General features: G+C 46.4%; 3 protein-coding genes across 3 annotated transcripts; 2 read left to right on the plus strand and 1 right to left on the minus strand.

Moving 5' to 3' along the window:
• Positions 1-370: 370 nt before the first annotated feature.
• Positions 371-3,711, plus strand: tomm20b (translocase of outer mitochondrial membrane 20b). Its single transcript, XM_004572359.4, has 5 exons — positions 371-621; positions 2,302-2,348; positions 2,555-2,636; positions 2,821-2,963; positions 3,120-3,711. Exons 1-5 carry the CDS (start codon positions 498-500, stop codon positions 3,162-3,164), a joined length of 441 nt encoding a protein of 146 aa, XP_004572416.1. The 5' UTR covers positions 371-497; the 3' UTR covers positions 3,165-3,711.
• Positions 3,712-4,301: 590 nt separating this feature from the next.
• On the minus strand, positions 4,302-10,551 carry rbm34 (RNA binding motif protein 34). The gene is made up of 11 exons (XM_076884491.1): positions 10,281-10,551; positions 9,682-9,832; positions 9,256-9,386; positions 8,946-9,159; positions 8,209-8,268; positions 8,081-8,124; positions 7,872-7,955; positions 7,723-7,786; positions 7,600-7,642; positions 7,388-7,506; positions 4,302-4,729 (listed from the first exon to the last, which is right to left on the minus strand). The coding sequence occupies exons 1-11, from the start codon at positions 10,301-10,303 to the stop codon at positions 4,388-4,390; spliced, it is 1,275 nt and encodes a 424-aa protein (XP_076740606.1). The 5' UTR covers positions 10,304-10,551; the 3' UTR covers positions 4,302-4,387.
• Positions 10,552-10,573: 22 nt separating this feature from the next.
• Positions 10,574-16,820, plus strand: tbce (tubulin folding cofactor E). Its single transcript, XM_004572358.4, has 17 exons — positions 10,574-10,704; positions 10,898-11,011; positions 11,886-11,970; positions 12,071-12,235; positions 12,745-12,830; positions 12,969-13,068; positions 13,143-13,245; positions 13,613-13,689; positions 13,792-13,884; positions 14,513-14,577; positions 14,683-14,747; positions 15,254-15,406; positions 15,585-15,723; positions 15,820-15,888; positions 15,973-16,032; positions 16,131-16,222; positions 16,331-16,820. Exons 2-17 carry the CDS (start codon positions 10,903-10,905, stop codon positions 16,424-16,426), a joined length of 1,557 nt encoding a protein of 518 aa, XP_004572415.1. The 5' UTR covers positions 10,574-10,704; positions 10,898-10,902; the 3' UTR covers positions 16,427-16,820.
• Positions 16,821-17,418: the final 598 nt, after the last annotated feature.

Below are 17,418 nucleotides of genomic sequence, written 5' to 3' on the forward strand. Positions count from 1 at the left end.
AAAAAAAAAAAAAAAGAACAAATAAATAAACCAGTTGGCGTGTACTCTTTAACGAGGACCAGAAAAAAACGTTGTGCAGGTTTTAGAAATGAGCTCTTCAACATAAAACCAAATGATAACAGAGGTGTATCGTATTTACAAAGAAACTAACACAAAATATAATGTAGCTGAAACTGCCGTTATATTCTCAAATTCGCTGTTTTATCATATGTACCTGATAATCTGTGTAAACCACACATATTTGGAACAGACTTTTATTTTCACTTGACTACAACCTTTTGATCATTTACAGGCAAACTGCCTGAGAAAATGGCTCGTTTGTCTCATTTTCAGTCAGGCGTTTTCAGGCGGTTACTAGCTGTCAAAGGTGGGGTCCTTACGGTCCTTCCTTCCTTCCTTGAGCCGCTCCATCAGCCGCCTGACAGAAAACGACAACCGGAGGTAAAAAATCCAGATTAGCCCGAAATCCTCCAAAAGCCGAGCGGGTCTTTCGAGTTATGATGGGCGGAAGGACGAGTGCCATAGCGGCGGGTGTATGCGGAGCTCTGTTTGTCGGTTACTGTATTTATTTCGACAGGAAACGACGGAATGACCCGAACTTCAAGAACAGGCTACGAGAACGTGAGTGTTGACCTCCTCGCTGCTCTTTTTCTCACCTTCGCCGGGTTCGCTGGTTCGGACACCGGGCGGTTTCGTTCGGTCCAGTTAGCTTGTCCAGAGGCTGTGGAGGAGCGCTACAATCAATTCAGTAAATTAAGCAAAGCATAGCTGGTACTTCATTCATGTTCTCACATCGTTAGGTGGGTTTGTAGCTGACAAGCCACGATGTGACAGTAATCACATTCTTTGCGCCCTCCCTGGATCCTGAGCTCTTCCATCCTCTAAAAGGATCTGTAGAAATAACTGGTGACATGATTTGTAAAGGGGAGCATACGATTAGTGGCTGTGCTTCAAAACAAACCATTATTTTGGTGTTGCCTAACCCTATTTCGAGGCACAAAATAAAAGGCTTTTATATGGCTGTACACACATAAATATACTGAATATACCAGTGCCGGTCTAAAGTGTGCTACCTCAAACTTGAGCCGCTGGGCAGCTTATGGAGGCTGGATTCAGAGAACCTCAGTTGTCTCCAAGGCCACATTACCAGGTAGTATTTATATACGTCCAGGTGCTCATCCAGATTTGTCCTGCCAGCAAAACTCCAAACACTGTGAGAGAAAGGCTTTACTATCCTGTGATGTGACCTGCAGCACACACTCATTCACAAAGCTATTTCCATTTCAAGTAATTACACAACAAACATATTTAGCATGATGTCTTGTTAGCTGGGCTTCCAGCCTGCTGGAGATTATCGTGTTATTCCAGGAAGATTGGGCCTTGTTCCAGTTAGTTAATCCAAACATGAGGAAGCTCCAGGTTTTCACGTACATGGTAACAGACTCTGTGAGCAAAACCACAGCTCTGAGTTTCTTTCCGACTCCTCTGCTGCTCCTGGACCAGCTGACTGACACTGATGTTTGCTCGTTCATAGAGTTTCTTACAAACAACGACCCAGCTTGTATGTTTGCCATTTTGTGTTCTCACACAAGCGCAGAAGAGAGACGGCAGTTACACCACAGATTGGTAACATGCGCAGAAAAAGATCTGTATTGTGTATTTGTAGCTTTGTAACTCTGACTCTATCCACAGTAATGCTGCCTGACTTGTGTGAGCATCATATTCTGTCTATGGTAACGACACAGTGGACCAAGCTGATTAAAATAACTCTGTCCTGCGTGGTTTTTGAGAGAAATATGACCCACGCTGGCACACATTCATATTCCTCAGTCCTCTGGGTTATAATCAAGGCTTTACTGTTTATTTACCCGTTGCCATGGTGCACTCAGGTGTTCTGGGGGACACTAAAAGTTTGAAATTGGAGTTTGTTAAATTTGCTTCAGGGAATACGGCCGAAGCAGCAAACTGTGTATAAACAGAAATAAACACATTCCAGTTTTTGTATTGCAGGCAGTTTGTAATTGTTACCAGTCACCTGAACATGGTCAGCTGGACGACAAGGTGACAAATAATCACTGGCCTACAAAAATCAGGCCTAAATTTCCAGTAAATAGTTGATTTGAGGGAGCAGAAGCTGAACTTGGAGCTAGTTTAGCTTTAAGCCTATTTCTGTGTCTGTCTTATACTCGTAACTTTGTGAGTGTAGCAGCTACTGTCTAAGACTACTTTCTTGTTAAAACCAAGATGGACATGTTTTGAGGGCTGGAGCAACATGAGCAGTTTGTCCTGTTCTTGTCACAGGGAGAAGAAAGCAGAAGGCTGCCAAAGAGAGGGCAGGCCTGGCAAAGGTGAGCAGTCTCTACACGCCTGCACCTTTACATGTGCACACGCGTGCACGGAGCTGACCGTGTTTCTGTATTAAAGCTGACACCCACCACATTAAAGGACAACTTCAAACCAAAGCACTGATACTGACTCTGCTGTACAACTGCAAGCTACTTCACACAAACGTGACAGAAATCAGCTGTGACTGCTTACTGTGACTGTTGTGCAGCTTCCAGATCTGAAGGATGCTGAAGCCGTGCAGAAGTTCTTCCTGGAGGAAATCCAGTTGGGAGAGGAGCTGCTGGCTCAGGGTAATTTACTCTTTATTGAAACTCGTACCACTGAACTGGTCAAACGGTTTACTGCAGTACAGCCAGTGGTGACCTTGCTGCGGCGCTAAAATGGCTCCTTCCCTGCTGTTGGGACACCCAGTATGGGTACAGACGCCTGCATGTGGAGCTTATAAGCTTTTGTTTCCTTTTGCTTTGACTACAGGAGACTACGAGAAAGGTGTGGATCACCTGACCAACGCCATCGCTGTGTGTGGTCAGCCTCAGCAGCTACTACAGGTGCTGCAGCAGACTCTGCCTCCACCCGTCTTCCAGATGCTGCTCACCAAGCTGCCCAGTATCAGCCAGGTTTGTGAATTGCTCTAGGATCAGTTATTATGACAGCATGCAGGACATGGAGTCGAGCAGTTTTAACTCTGGAGTCTTTGAATCATCTCTAAAGTGTTCATCAGTCATGCACACGTCAAACCATAAAGCCGAGGACCTTTGTTTCCTGTCTTGCAGCGTATCGTGAGCGCACAGAGTCTGAGTGAGGATGATATAGAATGAGAGCCCAGAAGAAGCCACCCCTGCTCCCCGTTTGTTCAACAAGACCCTGCCCACACCTCGGCCTCCTGTCACTTTCACCCCATCCAGCCTCCCTAAAGGGGTTCAGTTTCTCTTCCTTTGTCCATTGAAAGGTTTTCTTTTTGAACTTGTATTACCCGTTTTGGGGTATTAGGATATCTAAATCATGAGGCCACAAAAAAATGTAGAGAAATGCAATCCGGCCTGTCCCCGCTCCCAAATCCTCATGTATGTAATAACCAACTGGGCTGGATTCAAAGATGAATCCGCTCCTTCCTCCAAGGTGGTGCAACACACATCTGACAGGATTATGTACAAGGTTTACGCTGCCTGATGTGGTTGTACCTGCCGTCTCCATGACAACGTCAGTAGTATAAACCAGAATGTGCTCGGATGAGTATTTATTGTTTTGTTACGTCTCGTCTGTCTTTCCATTCTAGACTTGGAAACGCTTTTTAGAGTGACGATATGTTTTGTTCTGTTTGAAGAGGACGGCCCTCTTTAGCAAGAATAAACCATCTGAACAAACCGCAGCTGTGTTGAGTGTTCAGTCCTGGTCACCCTGGCACTGCGCCTCAGAACAGTTTGAGGTCTTTATTAAACCGAGCAACTGAACCTCTGTGCCAAAGCGCCCTGAGTGCTGGAGGTGCAGCTACTCTGTTCTAATGGTCCTCATCTACAGGCTGGTGGAGGTACAGGGAGGAGAGCAGGAGGCTGCTATGAACTGTGGCACGTTAGCAACAGTGACACGAGAGAACGATGCTGCACAGCAACCAACACACTGGTGGTGGTAAATGTCTCTGCTTTCTTTTGGAGAGAGGACGCCACCGGGCTCTGTGTCAGAGGTCACGACAGCATCTAAACTTCACTGACTCATCTGCCTTCAAAAATTATTAGTGTGGATCATTTGCTTTCAATAATAACCCGATTTAGAGGTTTTGCTGGTGATTTGCAAGGAAGAAAGAAAACAGTGACAATAAATTCAGACACAGAATAAAAGAAATGACGTATTTTAACCAAATAAGTGAAACGGTTACAGATCAAGTCCAACACAGCCCTGTGGGAAGGACCTGTGACTTTATGCTGGGCAGAGGAAGTTCTCGTTTAGCTGCCTGGATGTCAGCTGTGTTGGAGTCGGGCTCTGAACCTGCTGCTCTTCCAAACGACTCTGATCACAGCGACCACATGCTTTTTCTGTCCTCAGTTTAAATATGAACAGACTTTTCTGGCTTCACTCTCTTTTTCTTCAGTGCTTTCTTTTTAGTCTTTTTGTCTGGATCTGCCATCTCTCCTTTGAAAGAAGCGGAGCTTCTGCTCAACTTGCGCTGGTTTCCCATCACCTTCCTTGGGGACTTGAAAGCTCCTCGACCAGCCGCCCTCTCCCGTCCAGAACCCGTCTTCAGAGTCTTGCCGGTCTTCCTTGTTGTTGCTTTGCCATCACCGTTACTCTTCTGCTTCTCCTTCTTCAGTGACCTCTTCACCCGGATGGATCTGCCCTCCAGCTTTGAGCCGTCCAGTTTCAACGCCAGCTGCACAGAATCGGTACTCTGCACAAGGAAGACAAAATGAAGTGTAGAAACACATGGCCTACTTTGACCAAAGCACCAATACTGACGCTTAAAAACTGTAGAATGGAAAAACCACTGGCTGATGTCACACTGGCTACGCCCATCAATGGCACACAGTCTATTGTGGATTCTAATTTATTCTAATTCTGTGCTTTTAGACCTTAAAGTTCCCAAAGTATGAGTACACAGTATAGGTCAGCGGTCCCCAAACGGTCCGTGAGTCGTTTGGTACCGGGCCGCGAGAGTTGAGGCTCAGGTGTGAAATGTGTGGTTTTCAGGGTTTTTATTGGTTTTCAGTGTTATTTTGTTATCGTTTTATCGTTTACTCGGTTTTCCTGGGTCTTTTCACGTGTGTTATGAATAAATCTTATTTTTTTCGGTACCGGTACTAGTTTTATTTTGTTGTATTTATCCGCGACACCTTAAAGGCCGGTCTGTGGAAATATTGTCGGGCATAAACCTGTCCGTGGCGCGAAAAAGGTTGGAGACCGCTGGTGTAGGTGATACGGCCACCATCTGTCATATACACCGTTCAGGAGCATAAATCAAAGAGCGCTATTTGATTTAATATTTCCTGACTGCTGGTGTGGAAGTTTACGGCAGCTGCTAATAAGCTCATGCAGTGACACCCCCGAAACTAAACACAACATAAGGCACCAATTAGTAGAGCAATGCAAGAGAAACCCCAACAATATGACAGTGGGAAGGAAAAACTCCCTTTTAACAGAAAGACAGTTCCTGCACATCCAGGCTCAGAGAGGGGCGGCCATCTGTCATGACTGTGTGTGTGTGTGTGTGTGTGTGTGTGTGTGTGTGTGTGTGTGTGTGTGTGTGTGTGTGGGGGGGGGGGGGGGTCATAGCCAAAGCTGTACTGTTTAAACATGGACTGACTTTTGTCACCAGCCATCAGAGGACAACCCTGCAGTGATGCGTATTCAGTTAGAAATCCCAAGCCTCGCCACAGGCGTCTCAAAAAGCAAAATATAAATGCAACTAGAGCTGGGCGATATAAGATTTTTTCATATTACGATATGTTTTTTTCATTTCAGTCGATAACGATATCTATCACGATATAAGCCAAATAACTATATTTGTAAGATTTAAATGTGCCGTTGCTCACAAGTAAAATGTGAAATAATCAGCAGCTTGTTTTTATTTAAATATTTATTTCCCATAATAAGTTCAACAGGGTAGATGTACTTAAGGAACATGAGACTTTTTCAGATAAATAAAGGCAAATATTGCAAACTACACAAAAGGCAGCCGCTAAAGCGTTTAAGTTTCAAAATAGAACAAACGAAACAGACTAAATTGTCAATTCCACTTAGAAACAAAATATTAATTCTAAAAATAAATCTTAGTTTGTTTTACAGAAGAACAGACAAAACTGACTAACTTTTGTCAATATCAAATAAACTGAGAACTAAAAGGAAATTCTCAATCTCTCCTTGTTGTATAGCTGAGCTTTTCAAACAGTTTTAACAGTTACTTTAGTCTGACAAAAGCCGAATGACGAATTAGCGCTTCCAGTCAGAGACTGAGGCTACGTCCACACGTACACGGGTATTTTTGAAAACAGAGATTTTCCGTTTTCGTTTTAAAAAATAATCCCGTCCACACATAAAGGCAGAAATGAAGGAAAACGCTGCTATGAACATGCCAAAGCAGCAGGTGGCGCTAGATTCCTAACCGTGCAGAAATGTTGGCCAATCAGAAGTCTAGAAGCCTCGGTGGGAAAAAGTAAACAAAGCTGGGGCATAGAAGCAGAACCGAGTCGTATGTGTGGAGGGACAGTAACTGTGTGTATATGTAAGCATTTAAACACTGCAGAGAGTAGAATTAACAGTATTGTAGAAATTCATTTCACCGAAACAATAACGTGGCGCACAGTGTGACGTCACAAAATGCGCACACCTTTGACGCTGCGTTTTCTCCGTTTTTCTAGTCCACACGTAAACGCAAAAACTGAGTTTTCAAAAATCTCCACCCTGGCCGGAGTTTTTAAAAATCTTCGTTTTCAGTGACCAAAAACGCCGTTTACGTGTGGACGAAAGGTGCAAACGCATAGAAAAATCTGCGTTTTCAAAAATACCCGGGTACGTGTGGACATAGCGCATGCACCAGTTTATTGTATTTCCAGACTTGCTTTCGGCACAATTTACAGTGCAGCTACTCTGTTTTTTGTCAGACTTGAAATAGCCGAAATACCTTCACACTACGGAACTTCTATGGCTCTTCCGTTCGACAATCTCTCCGGCGTTGGAACCATCATCTGTTTTCTCTTCGGTCACGCTCGGTTGATTTTTCTAGTCGGCACACTCATTTCCTCCATTACCCGGGCTGTACGGCGGCTTGGCACTTGTGCTGTACGTAACAAGTCACGTGACATGACGCTGCGGCTGTGATTGGTTCGGCTCTGCGCTACTTAATTTGCATTGGCTGTTTTTTTTTTGTTTTGTTTTTTTTTTTTTTTTAAGAGGACAAGAGCGGCGAGGTCTATCGCGATAGTTTAATTTTTCTATCGAGAAAAAGTTATATCGCGATACATATCGTTATCGTTCTATCGCCCAGCTCTAAATGCAATCCAATATTATTATTTGTTACTCCAGAACCACGATCGTCTCCGAGCTCTTGTACCTCAAACAGGACGTAACCAAATCCTTTCCCCAAGCCCGAGTTCTTGTCTCGCACCAGTCGCACCGCCTCCACTGTCCCACACTCTTCGAAATGCCTTCGAAAAGTCAGCTCGTTGATGTCTGCAGACACAGCAGGTTGGCTTGAGCTTCAAACTACTCACTCATGGACAACTACACCTTTACCACTGTCTGGAACTCTACAGACGAACTCACCAAATGAGAGATTCCCCACGAAAACAGAACGCTTGTGGTCGTGCTGAAAGAGAACAACAGGATTTCAGTTTAACTCCCAGGAGACAGATACAGCAGAGCATTCTGGGACGTCTGCTGACTCACAGATGAGCTGTCGGCCACTCTGTCCACTCGGATGTGAAAGTCTTTCTCTATCTCCATGCCATTCCTGTGAGGGCAGACAGACAGAGCTCTATCAGCACGTGTATGTTTGGGTCTTACAGCATTAGCAGGTTTCAGGAGGAGCGTCTGACCTCTCCAAAGCTTTGGTGATGCCATCTTCATCTTTAAACACTACGTAGGCATTGATGCTCTGCTTCTTTGGGTGGACTTTGCGCCTGCGAAGTGAAAAGAAGCTGTTTGGTACAAATGGAAAGGAGTCAACTGAAACCATACTATTAGTTTGTTGGTGGAACCTAGTGAAAGCTCAGGATTAAAAAATAAACAACTTTTAGAAACTCACTTGATAGCAGCTACTTTACGAGACATGGAGGGGTCCTCTCTGACCTGTTGGAATGAAACACAATGTTACTGAAGACGAGAAGCTGCAGCAACCTGGCGACTCTCTCTTTCTTTCAGAGGTGTTTTTACCACAGAGCGAAAGCGAATAGATTCGATGGATCCTTTATCCCTGAAGAGGCTCCGCAGGGTCTGAGAAGGAACAAAAAAGGTTGCCAGTCTTTGAACTTCCACATTATTATTGTCCTATAAATACTGCAATTATTGCACAACAAGCAATTTGCACGTCTCCTGAAAGATCTTGGAAAGAGCCACAGTACAGTTGTGTTTTCACTCTGTCACATAAACACCTGCTAGAAGCTAAAACGTCCAACAAGCGTTTCCAGAGGTTGCAGATCAGACCGGCTGCCTCAGCTTAGCCAGTTTCTCCTTGTTATCGTCCCACAGCTTCATCCACAAGCCTCAGTCTGAGGTCAGACCGTTGAGGCTCAATACTGACTGTGTACAGCGTCTCAGTGCATCTAAAGTGCCATCTGACTCATGACCATATTTGCTCCTGTTACTGCGCCTACGTGACTGAACGAGGGTCATTTAAAACAAACACGGCTGTGTCTCGTCTTCTCCATTCTCCACATAAGGAGAAACAGCGAGGTGGCTCACAGAGGAAGGAGTGGCGCCTGGCTGCTGAAGCTAACACGCAGGGAAACTGACACTAAAGAGAAACTCCAGTACTGTGTTAGTCTGCACCTCAGCACTAAACTACACTGCATGTTACGTCCATGTAGTTTATGGATGCAGACTGCTAGTGTCAGATACAGTCAGGCGGTCACTATGGATACAGGTGGGTAAAACAAAGAAACTAAATAAACCTTCTTGGTGCAGCTGATGGGAAGGTTGCCGACAAACACAGTCCTTTTCTTCTTCAAGGTCTCCTGCGCCTTGCTGGCCTTCAGCCTCTGTCTCTTCATCACCCAGTACTCTGTGTCGTTCTCTCTGCCCGACTCGGAGGTTTGTCTCTTCCTCTTCCTGTTGGGTTTTTCTGGCCCGTCCTCATCCTCGTCTGCCTTTTGTAAACCACTCTCTCTGAAACCAGCAAATTCAAATGAACACTTCAAACAAACGGGTTTGAGAAGAGACTTGAATCAAGAAAAAACTGGGGAAAAAGAAATGAACACTCACCTTTTTTCCAGCTCCTGATTGGCTGCTGATTTCTCCTTAGCTGGCTGCTGCTTCTTCTCCTGGCGTGGCTGACCTTTGACCTGTGGGCTTTTCTGCTTCTGCTCTTTGGTTTCTGTGCTTTTTTGAACCGGCTGCCATCATAACACAAAAAGACACTTCAGTCATTTCCTCCCTCTTAAATAATCCATTAGCATTAGAGGCGCTCACTAAAAGTTTGAAAATAAAACGCACAAACTCTAATAAAGAAAAACACTTCATCAAGCTCAGCGAAGGTTAATGCACCTCTGCGTGTCTTAAAGACACCTTACAATAAATAAGTCATGACACACAATAGAAGAAGACAGATTTTCTTGGTTTTTACAGATTTGGTTTCGACTGGTGGTCAAACACGCAGTCACAGACGGGCTGGTTGTGTGCTGCGCTCACCAGAGGCGCAGGCTTGAACAGCAGCGCTGTGGCTGCTGCTGTGCTGAATAAAGCCGACAGGGATCCAGAGGCTGCAGAGTTCTTCTGGAATAAGCTTCCTGACACCTGACCCACTGTGTAGTCAGCTGACTGTTGTCCTGGCGACACCTCTCTGCAGAGGACAGAAACACTGAAGTTAACAGGCGATAACGCTTTTTGTGCCATATTTAGTTGAGCTGGCACAGCTGTGTGCTCGTTCATATCTGTACACAAAGAAGCAGGGAAGTCTTGGGTCACTCCTTCAGCTACAGAGACCCTCCTACGCTGCCCTTTGTAACTGTTGGATTCGGAGAAATCCAAAGGATCCAGGACACAGAAGTCCATCGCCGAACTTCTGGAGTGGATCTGGGTTCCTGCTCAGTTGGAGCTCATGGCTCCTCCAGCAGACAAACAACCGAGTGAAAAACCTGGACCCTGCGGGGGTGTACTGCTGATGCTGGCTTTGTTTCTTTGGGAGCACCGGTCCCCCCAGATCGAAGGCTCAAGTCTGCGTTCTGAACGTTATCTCACTAATCGTCGTGATATTTTCACTCGTGTTATTAAAGTGTGTGTAAACAAACCTGTTGTGGGCTTTCTTCTTCATGGCTTCCCCTCTTCTTTTTTATCTGGAATAAATGTTTACTGAATGGCCTAAACTCCAGTAAACCTTACAACACATCCACACGTTTTCTATCCGAGTGGACCGCTGTCCTACTTCGAAATATTCCCCATAGGAACACGGCAAAGCCCCACAAAGGTTCCTATGCTTTTTCTAGCTTTAGGCTGATTTGGTACCGTATAACTAAACTGGGGTGATTTATAGGAAAGGACCAGACACACGTAACGTGTCAGTGAGTATATTTCCTTCGTGGTATAACTTCCTTTTAGAAAAAGGTTTGTGGGAAACCGGTGCGACGTTGAAATAGGTCCCATCCGGTGACGCAGCTGCAGGATGTTTTGGTGGGGGCAGGCTGAGTGACTGTTCCGCAGCAAACGCGATCAAAGGTGTGTATGATTTTACATTAAGTTTGCATTTTTCAAACATTACATGTTTCTAATTTTTCAGAAAGACACAATAAGCTATCCAAACAGTGACATACCAGAAATGTGCAGTATTTACTTATTACACTTAAATGTAGCGTAAGCTGCTTCCTGTTGGAGAAGAACTACAGAGTGGCTCTAGTTTTTTTCTTCGTAGCTTCCATGGGAGTAGACGAGGCGGAGGTGCCGGTGGATGCGGTGGGTAAGCGGGTGTCCTGCGGCGGGGAGCGGGCCACAGTGCGCTACTTTGGACCTGTACCCCCCACAGCAGGTAGGACCCGGGTTGTACCTCTTACCTCATCACGCATGGATGAACATCATAAACCGCGAACACATAGAGCCAGTCAGTATGACAGAAAGACTTTGATCATGAAATGTTTGCTACGAGCATCATACTGACTGCAGGCCTATTGTTGTTCCTAGAGTATTTAAAAGTAGAATGGGAGGCAGAGCCTTCAGTTTTCAGGCCCCTCTTCTGTGAAACCAGCTTCCAGTTTGGATTCAGGAGACAGACACTATCTCTACTTTCAAGATTAGGCTTCAAACTTTCCTTTTTGCTAAAGCATATAGTTAGGGCTGGACCAGGTGACCCTGAATCCTCCCTTAGTTATGCTGCGATAGACGTAGGCTGCCGGGGATTCCCATGTTATCAGGTCACTCCTCCAGTTAATCGTTAGTAATTATTACACGATTATATCACTGTAGGTCTGTCTCCAATAGTCTTTTCTTCACCACCACCAGTTGCAGCAGATTACAGCCTGGTTGTGTCGGAGGTTTCTTCCTGTTAAAAGGGAGTTTTTCTTCCAAATGTCGCCAAGTGCTTGCTCATAGGGGTCATAGGGCCCAGCTGCCTCACATTTGTCATTTAACATATTGATCAAACTTATATTTTGATTAAGAATAAATATGATTGACTTTTAGCAACAGTGTACCGAGACAAAGCCTGTGTCATTTCAAAGCCAACAGACTGGACGCAGAGAGGGAGGAAAGCTGGGAGGGGGCGGGGCTTTTTCCTGTCCCCCTCTCTCGATACATGTCCAGTCCGAGTACACGGATGAAATCACACCGATGAAGCAGATTTAACCACATGCTTGCATCACTGCATTGCCATTAGTATAGCTGTGTGTTTGTTTTGTGGTTTGTAGGTCTGTGGCTGGGTGTGGAGTGGGACAACCCCGACAGAGGCAAACATGACGGCAGCCACAAGGGAGTGCAGTATTTCACGTGCAGGTAAAGTGCTCAAGCGTGCTTTGCCTGCACGCCTCCTGTGAGATAATTACTTTATAAAGTCTTCTGTGAAAATGTCCTGATACGTTCCCTTTGTTCTCAGACACCCCACAGGAGGCTCCTTCGTCCGTCCGGCAAAGGTGAGCTTTGGAGTGGACTATCTGACCGCCGTGCGACAGGAGTACAAGATCGACTCAGAGGAGGTGCTGAGTGAGGAGATCTCCATCTCCAAGAAGAAGCTCAAGTGGGGGAACATCAAGGAGCGTGGGTACGATGCTGTGTGGTCAGGAGAAGAGCGTCACACAGCTGTGCTATTAGAGCAAAATATCATAAGGATGTTATCAGCTTCAGTTCTGTCGCCTGGTAGTTGTTGGTAGCATCCACCTGCAGTAATGCATGTGTTATGACGATCAGCTGAGCTGCAGAGTCAGTGCTGATGAAGAGAGGAGGAAGATGAAAGTCACCTGAGACACAGCTCACACGTCTAAGGTTTTATATAGTCAGACATCATAAAATCATCAGGTCTCATAACTAAGTAAACACAGCCTGAGATGAACAGCAGCACCGAGTCATTACTGTGTGAATCCAGCCTCTGGGGTTCGTTTGGTCTGTGTCTCAGGATGTGTTTCGTCACAGTCTGTGAGCTGTTCCCACAGTCAGATCCAAGACATCAGTTACATGTGTGTCCACTCAGAAACAGTCACAGCCTTTGTGTTCACAGTTTTCACTCCTGTTATAAACCTGCACACTTTGTATTGTGTGTCTGTGTGTGTGCAGTTTTGAGAGCCTTCCCTCAGTGCTGCTGAGCCGCTCTGACGTGAGCTGGTCTGGTGCTGATGGGGAAATCAGGACCACAACTCCCAGTATCCTTCTACAGACGGTGCTGGATGCTTTACTGGCACTCAGGATGTGTGAGCTTCACAAAGCGTTCCCATTTCTCAGAGTCTGTCAGGTTGTGATTGCGAGCAGTGTGGATGCGACACCTTAACCATGCTGATCAGATGTGGAGTGGCTGGACCTGACTGGGACTCTGATGTCGTGCTGGGAGGATGTGGCCACCATCAGCCAGCAGCTGGACAGACTGGAAGGACTGCAGCTCAGGTGTGGGTGTGTGGGACGCTTTGTTTGGCCTCGCTTTCCTTCCACTCAACATTGTGTTGTGTTTCTGTCTTCAGTTACAACAGACTCCGTTTGCCCCCTGACCCCTCGGCTCTACGCCACGCTTTCTCAGCCCTCAAAGTCATCGTGCTCAACGGCTGCCAGCTCACCTGGCCACAGGTACGCAGCGCTGTGGCACTTATATTTACTTTTGTGTTTCAGCTCCGGGGTAACATTCACATCAAACATCAAACTAACTTAAAGTCTAAAGAAAGGAGAATTTAAAGCGTTCCCTCTTTTTCTGTTCTCTACCACTCACATTGCTGCGTTCAGTCATTTTCTTTCTGTCATGTTTCTTCTCCTCTTCCCGCTGAACCTGCTTCTGGCTCGAGTCTCTTCCTCTTCAAAGGGAGTTCTTCCTCCCCGCTGAGGCCAGATTCTCGTGGGTCGTCCGTTCTCATCATGGACAGGGTTGGGTCTTGAGATGATGAACTGCTTCTGTTTAAATGAAATCTCTTTTCCGCCTCTGATCTTGCTTTCCTCTCAGATTCTGGAATGCGCTCCCATGTGGCCACAGCTGGAGGACCTGTGTGTGGAAGAAAACAGCATCACAGAGCTGCAGAGGTAACACTTTATCATCATCATCATCTTCTGTGTGCCCTGCCTTTAGATGTGTGTGTTTTCACTCAAGCTGCCTGAAACCAGCTGTGCTGTGTCTGTTTACAGGCCTGAGGGACTGCTGCAGTCGCTGAAGAGTCTGAGCTTGTCCAGTAATCCTTTGGTGCAGGACAGCGTGCTCAGTTTATCTGCTCTGCCCAGGTACAGTACAAAGTGTCAGCCACGCGTCGATGTAACGTGCTGCACGTGCTTGTGTCCAGTGTGAGTTCATCCATGCAGACACGTTTGCAGCTCCACTGTCAGTTAACCTGATGCTGAGCAGCATGCGTGCGTTTCTCTGACTGCGTGTGAGGACTGCTCCGTCCTGCAGCAGCACGAGTGGGAAACATGCCATTTATTTTCTGTAACATTTAAATATCATAGAAAATGTTTCAGGTTCTCTCACTGAGTCGGGTCATGTCTGTACATGTGTGCTGCGCTCAGCTGTGAACCCTGTCCGGCTGCTCTGTTTCTAGACTGCCATCCTCAGCCCTTCTGTTGAACTGCAGTCCTCTGTATATTTAGCTAGCTAGCTCTAGCTCATGTTAGAGCAGCATCTTGTCAAAATATATGGAAACAGCTGTGTTGCTAGGCAACCCAGCGGCCACAGCAGGGATTTTACCCCGCCTCCTGCAGCTCTAGGTGGAAGTGGTGATCCCACACACCCCAAAAACCAGTACTTGATCTGATTTTAGGAGGGATTTTTACGGCGTTTGCACCATAGTCACAGTTTTCTGTTTGTTGTTTAATAAAAGCAGCTGGAGTGAGTCTGGTGTGTTTCTCGTGGCAGGCTGGAGCAGCTGAATTTATCCAAGACCGGACTGTCTGTCATTCAGTTTGAAGATGCTGCCCCCGGTAACGACACAGTTTCCAGCCTAACAGCATCTGTTGTCCTTTTGTGCGTGTAGAACAGCTTTCTGTGCGACTGCAAACGTGTCAGTGACAGTCTCTGCTCTGCAGGGTCTCACACAGCCGCGTATGCAGCGCTGAAGAACCTCAACCTGGACCACAACAGCATCACTGAGGTCAGTGTGTTCCTGCACCAGCACACGGCTGCGGGTGGTTAACCAGAACTGTGACCGACGTTTCACTGGAACACAAACATCTGCAACATTGTTCTGTGGTTACAAAACTAACAAACATCAAACATGCCAGAAATAACTTTAGCTTCAGTTTAGTGAAACGTGTTGCCATAGAAACGGTCAACAGCTGCGACTGTGTCTGTTTGTGTTGTTGTAACTGTTGTTACACTGGTGTAAGTGTACTTCTGTAGACTGGAGTGAAGCCAGTCTGGAAGCTGTCTAACACTGCAGTGCTGTGGGCGAAGGCTGCACTGTGACACACAGCAGCAGCTCCAGACTGCGTGTTTCATGCAGTCACTGTTACATCCAGCGTGGGTGCTGAGGCTGTCTCCACGTTACGCCGGCTCGGTCGTGTCATTTTTGTTCTTCTGTCCAGCTTCGTGATTGGACGTTATTTAAAATAAACTCTACGCCAGTTTAAAGGAAGTGTTTCTCTCTTTCTCACTTAGTGGTTTGTGGTGAACGAGCTGGCCAAACTTCCCAGTTTGGTCCGGCTTTCTTGCCGTGGCAACAAGCTGGTGAGCAGGGATGGAAACCCGAAAACAGCCAATCAGATGCTGATCGCTAAACTGGGACAGCTGGTTGTGCTGAACAGCTGCGAGGTGAGCTCGATTGTGAGGACTCTGCCGATGCTTTGGAAACGTGCGGACGCTGTGTCCTGACACGTCTTCAGATTGCTGTGTGACAGATTAGAGCGCCGCAGAGCCCCGCCTCTTGTGTATGAGTTCTGGGCATCATGTCGGTGCTGTCCTGTGCTCAAGCTGCTGGGCTTTCCTTCAGATTCACGCTGACGACAGGAGGGGAGCGGAGCTCGACTATATCAAGATGTTTGGAGAGGAGTGGCTAAAGGCGGGTGGGCGGAGTCAGCCCAGCCCTCAGTTCATCTGTGAACACCCTCGTTATCAGGCCCTCATCAGCAGTAAGTCAGGCTGTGGGGTCAGATGACCTGAGACAGCTCCAGCTTTATTATTACTGACATGGTCTCAGTCACTAACTCCATGTTCCTGTTCCTCAGAGTATGGTGCTCCTGAGGAAGGCGAGCTGAGGAAGCCGGAGCCTTTTGCCCTGAAAAATCAGCTGTTAAGTAAGTCCCGCCCCTTTCTGCTGTCTGAGTGGCTCCACGAATGAACGTGAATCAAAGACAGTTTCATTGTCCTTCCTTCATCAGAGATTACCTTTGTGTTTCCGGACGATGCTAACCGCAAACCACTGGAGAAGAAACTTCCAGGTACGAGCTCAAAGCCTCGACTCTCATTAGATTATCAGCGCTCTCATCTGTCTGTGGAGCTCTGCACATAAACAGTGGCATGTGTTTCTGTACTGTAGCCTCCATGGTTGTGCAGAAGGTGAAGGGCCTGCTGTACAGGCTGCTCAAGGTCCCTGCAGCAGATCTGAGGCTCACCTACACCAGCCCCAAGGTAGCACACTCAGTAAAGGCAGGAGCCCCGTGGCCTTCACAGAGAGCAGCACACACGTTCAGTCTGAACATGCCACTGTGGGACAGTAAAATGTTCTTGCTCTTATAGATGGTGGGGACAGAGTTCGAGATCGACAGTGACCTGAAAACACTGCAGTTTTACTCCATAGAGGATGGAGACCAGGTGCTGGTGCGCTGGTCCTGACCCAGTCCAGGTCTTGAAGACCCACAGGAGGAACAGAGGAGAGACCTGTTGAAATGAGATGGAGACTCACATGAGCTGCTTCTGTGCACAGCTGCACGCCACTGGATTTGTTGATGCCTCATTTCAAACATGGCAGACACGTTTTATTTTTGTTGTGGTTCCTCTGACGCTGCATCGTCCTCAGAGGAGGTGAGCATTACAGGCAGAGATGCAGACTGAACCATGAAGTGTTAGTGTCTGGTCTGTAAATGGAAACAGCAAAGCGATGCTGAGAAATCAGAGGAAAAACACTGAGTGGAGTGTTTCAGTCAGGCTCAGTGTCAGCTGGTAATAAACCACCATGGTGCAGATCGTTATTAGTGTGAATGCTGATTAAACATTGACAGCACTGAGACTCTGTTTTTATTCTGCTCTCTCTCAGCACCGTTCATCCTCCTCTGTGGGACGTGTTTATAGTTTATTTATTTATATAGCACATTTAATTACAACAGGAACTTCGACCAAAGCGCTGTGCAAGAATACAACATACCAAGGTAACTTATACTATTGATAGCAAACACCAAATATGAATTAACAAATAACTCTCATGCTGTATTAAAAGCCAGTAAATAAAAATGTGTTTTAAGATAAGATTTAAAACGACTGACAGTAGGAGCCTGTCTGATGTGTAGGGGCAAATTATTCCACAGCTTAGGCGCTACGACTGCAAATGCTCGATCGCCTCTGTGAACCAGCCTCGACCTTGGTACGGCTAAAAGCAAAAGATCACTTGATCTAAGAGATCTAAGGGGGGTCAGACAAACAGCCGGGAGCCTGTCCATTCAGGGCTTTGTAAGTCAACAGTAACATTTTAAAGTAAATTCTGAAGTGGACATAAAGCCAATGAAGAGAGGCGAGCACTGGGGAAATGTGTTCACATCTTTTGGTACGTGTCAGAAGACGAGCTGCAGCATTCTGGACCAACTGCAGCCTTGGGTCTGGCTAACTCCAGC

Source organism: Maylandia zebra, linkage group LG6 (genome assembly GCF_041146795.1).
Source record: "Maylandia zebra isolate NMK-2024a linkage group LG6, Mzebra_GT3a, whole genome shotgun sequence".
Lineage (NCBI taxonomy): Eukaryota > Metazoa > Chordata > Actinopteri > Cichliformes > Cichlidae > Maylandia > Maylandia zebra.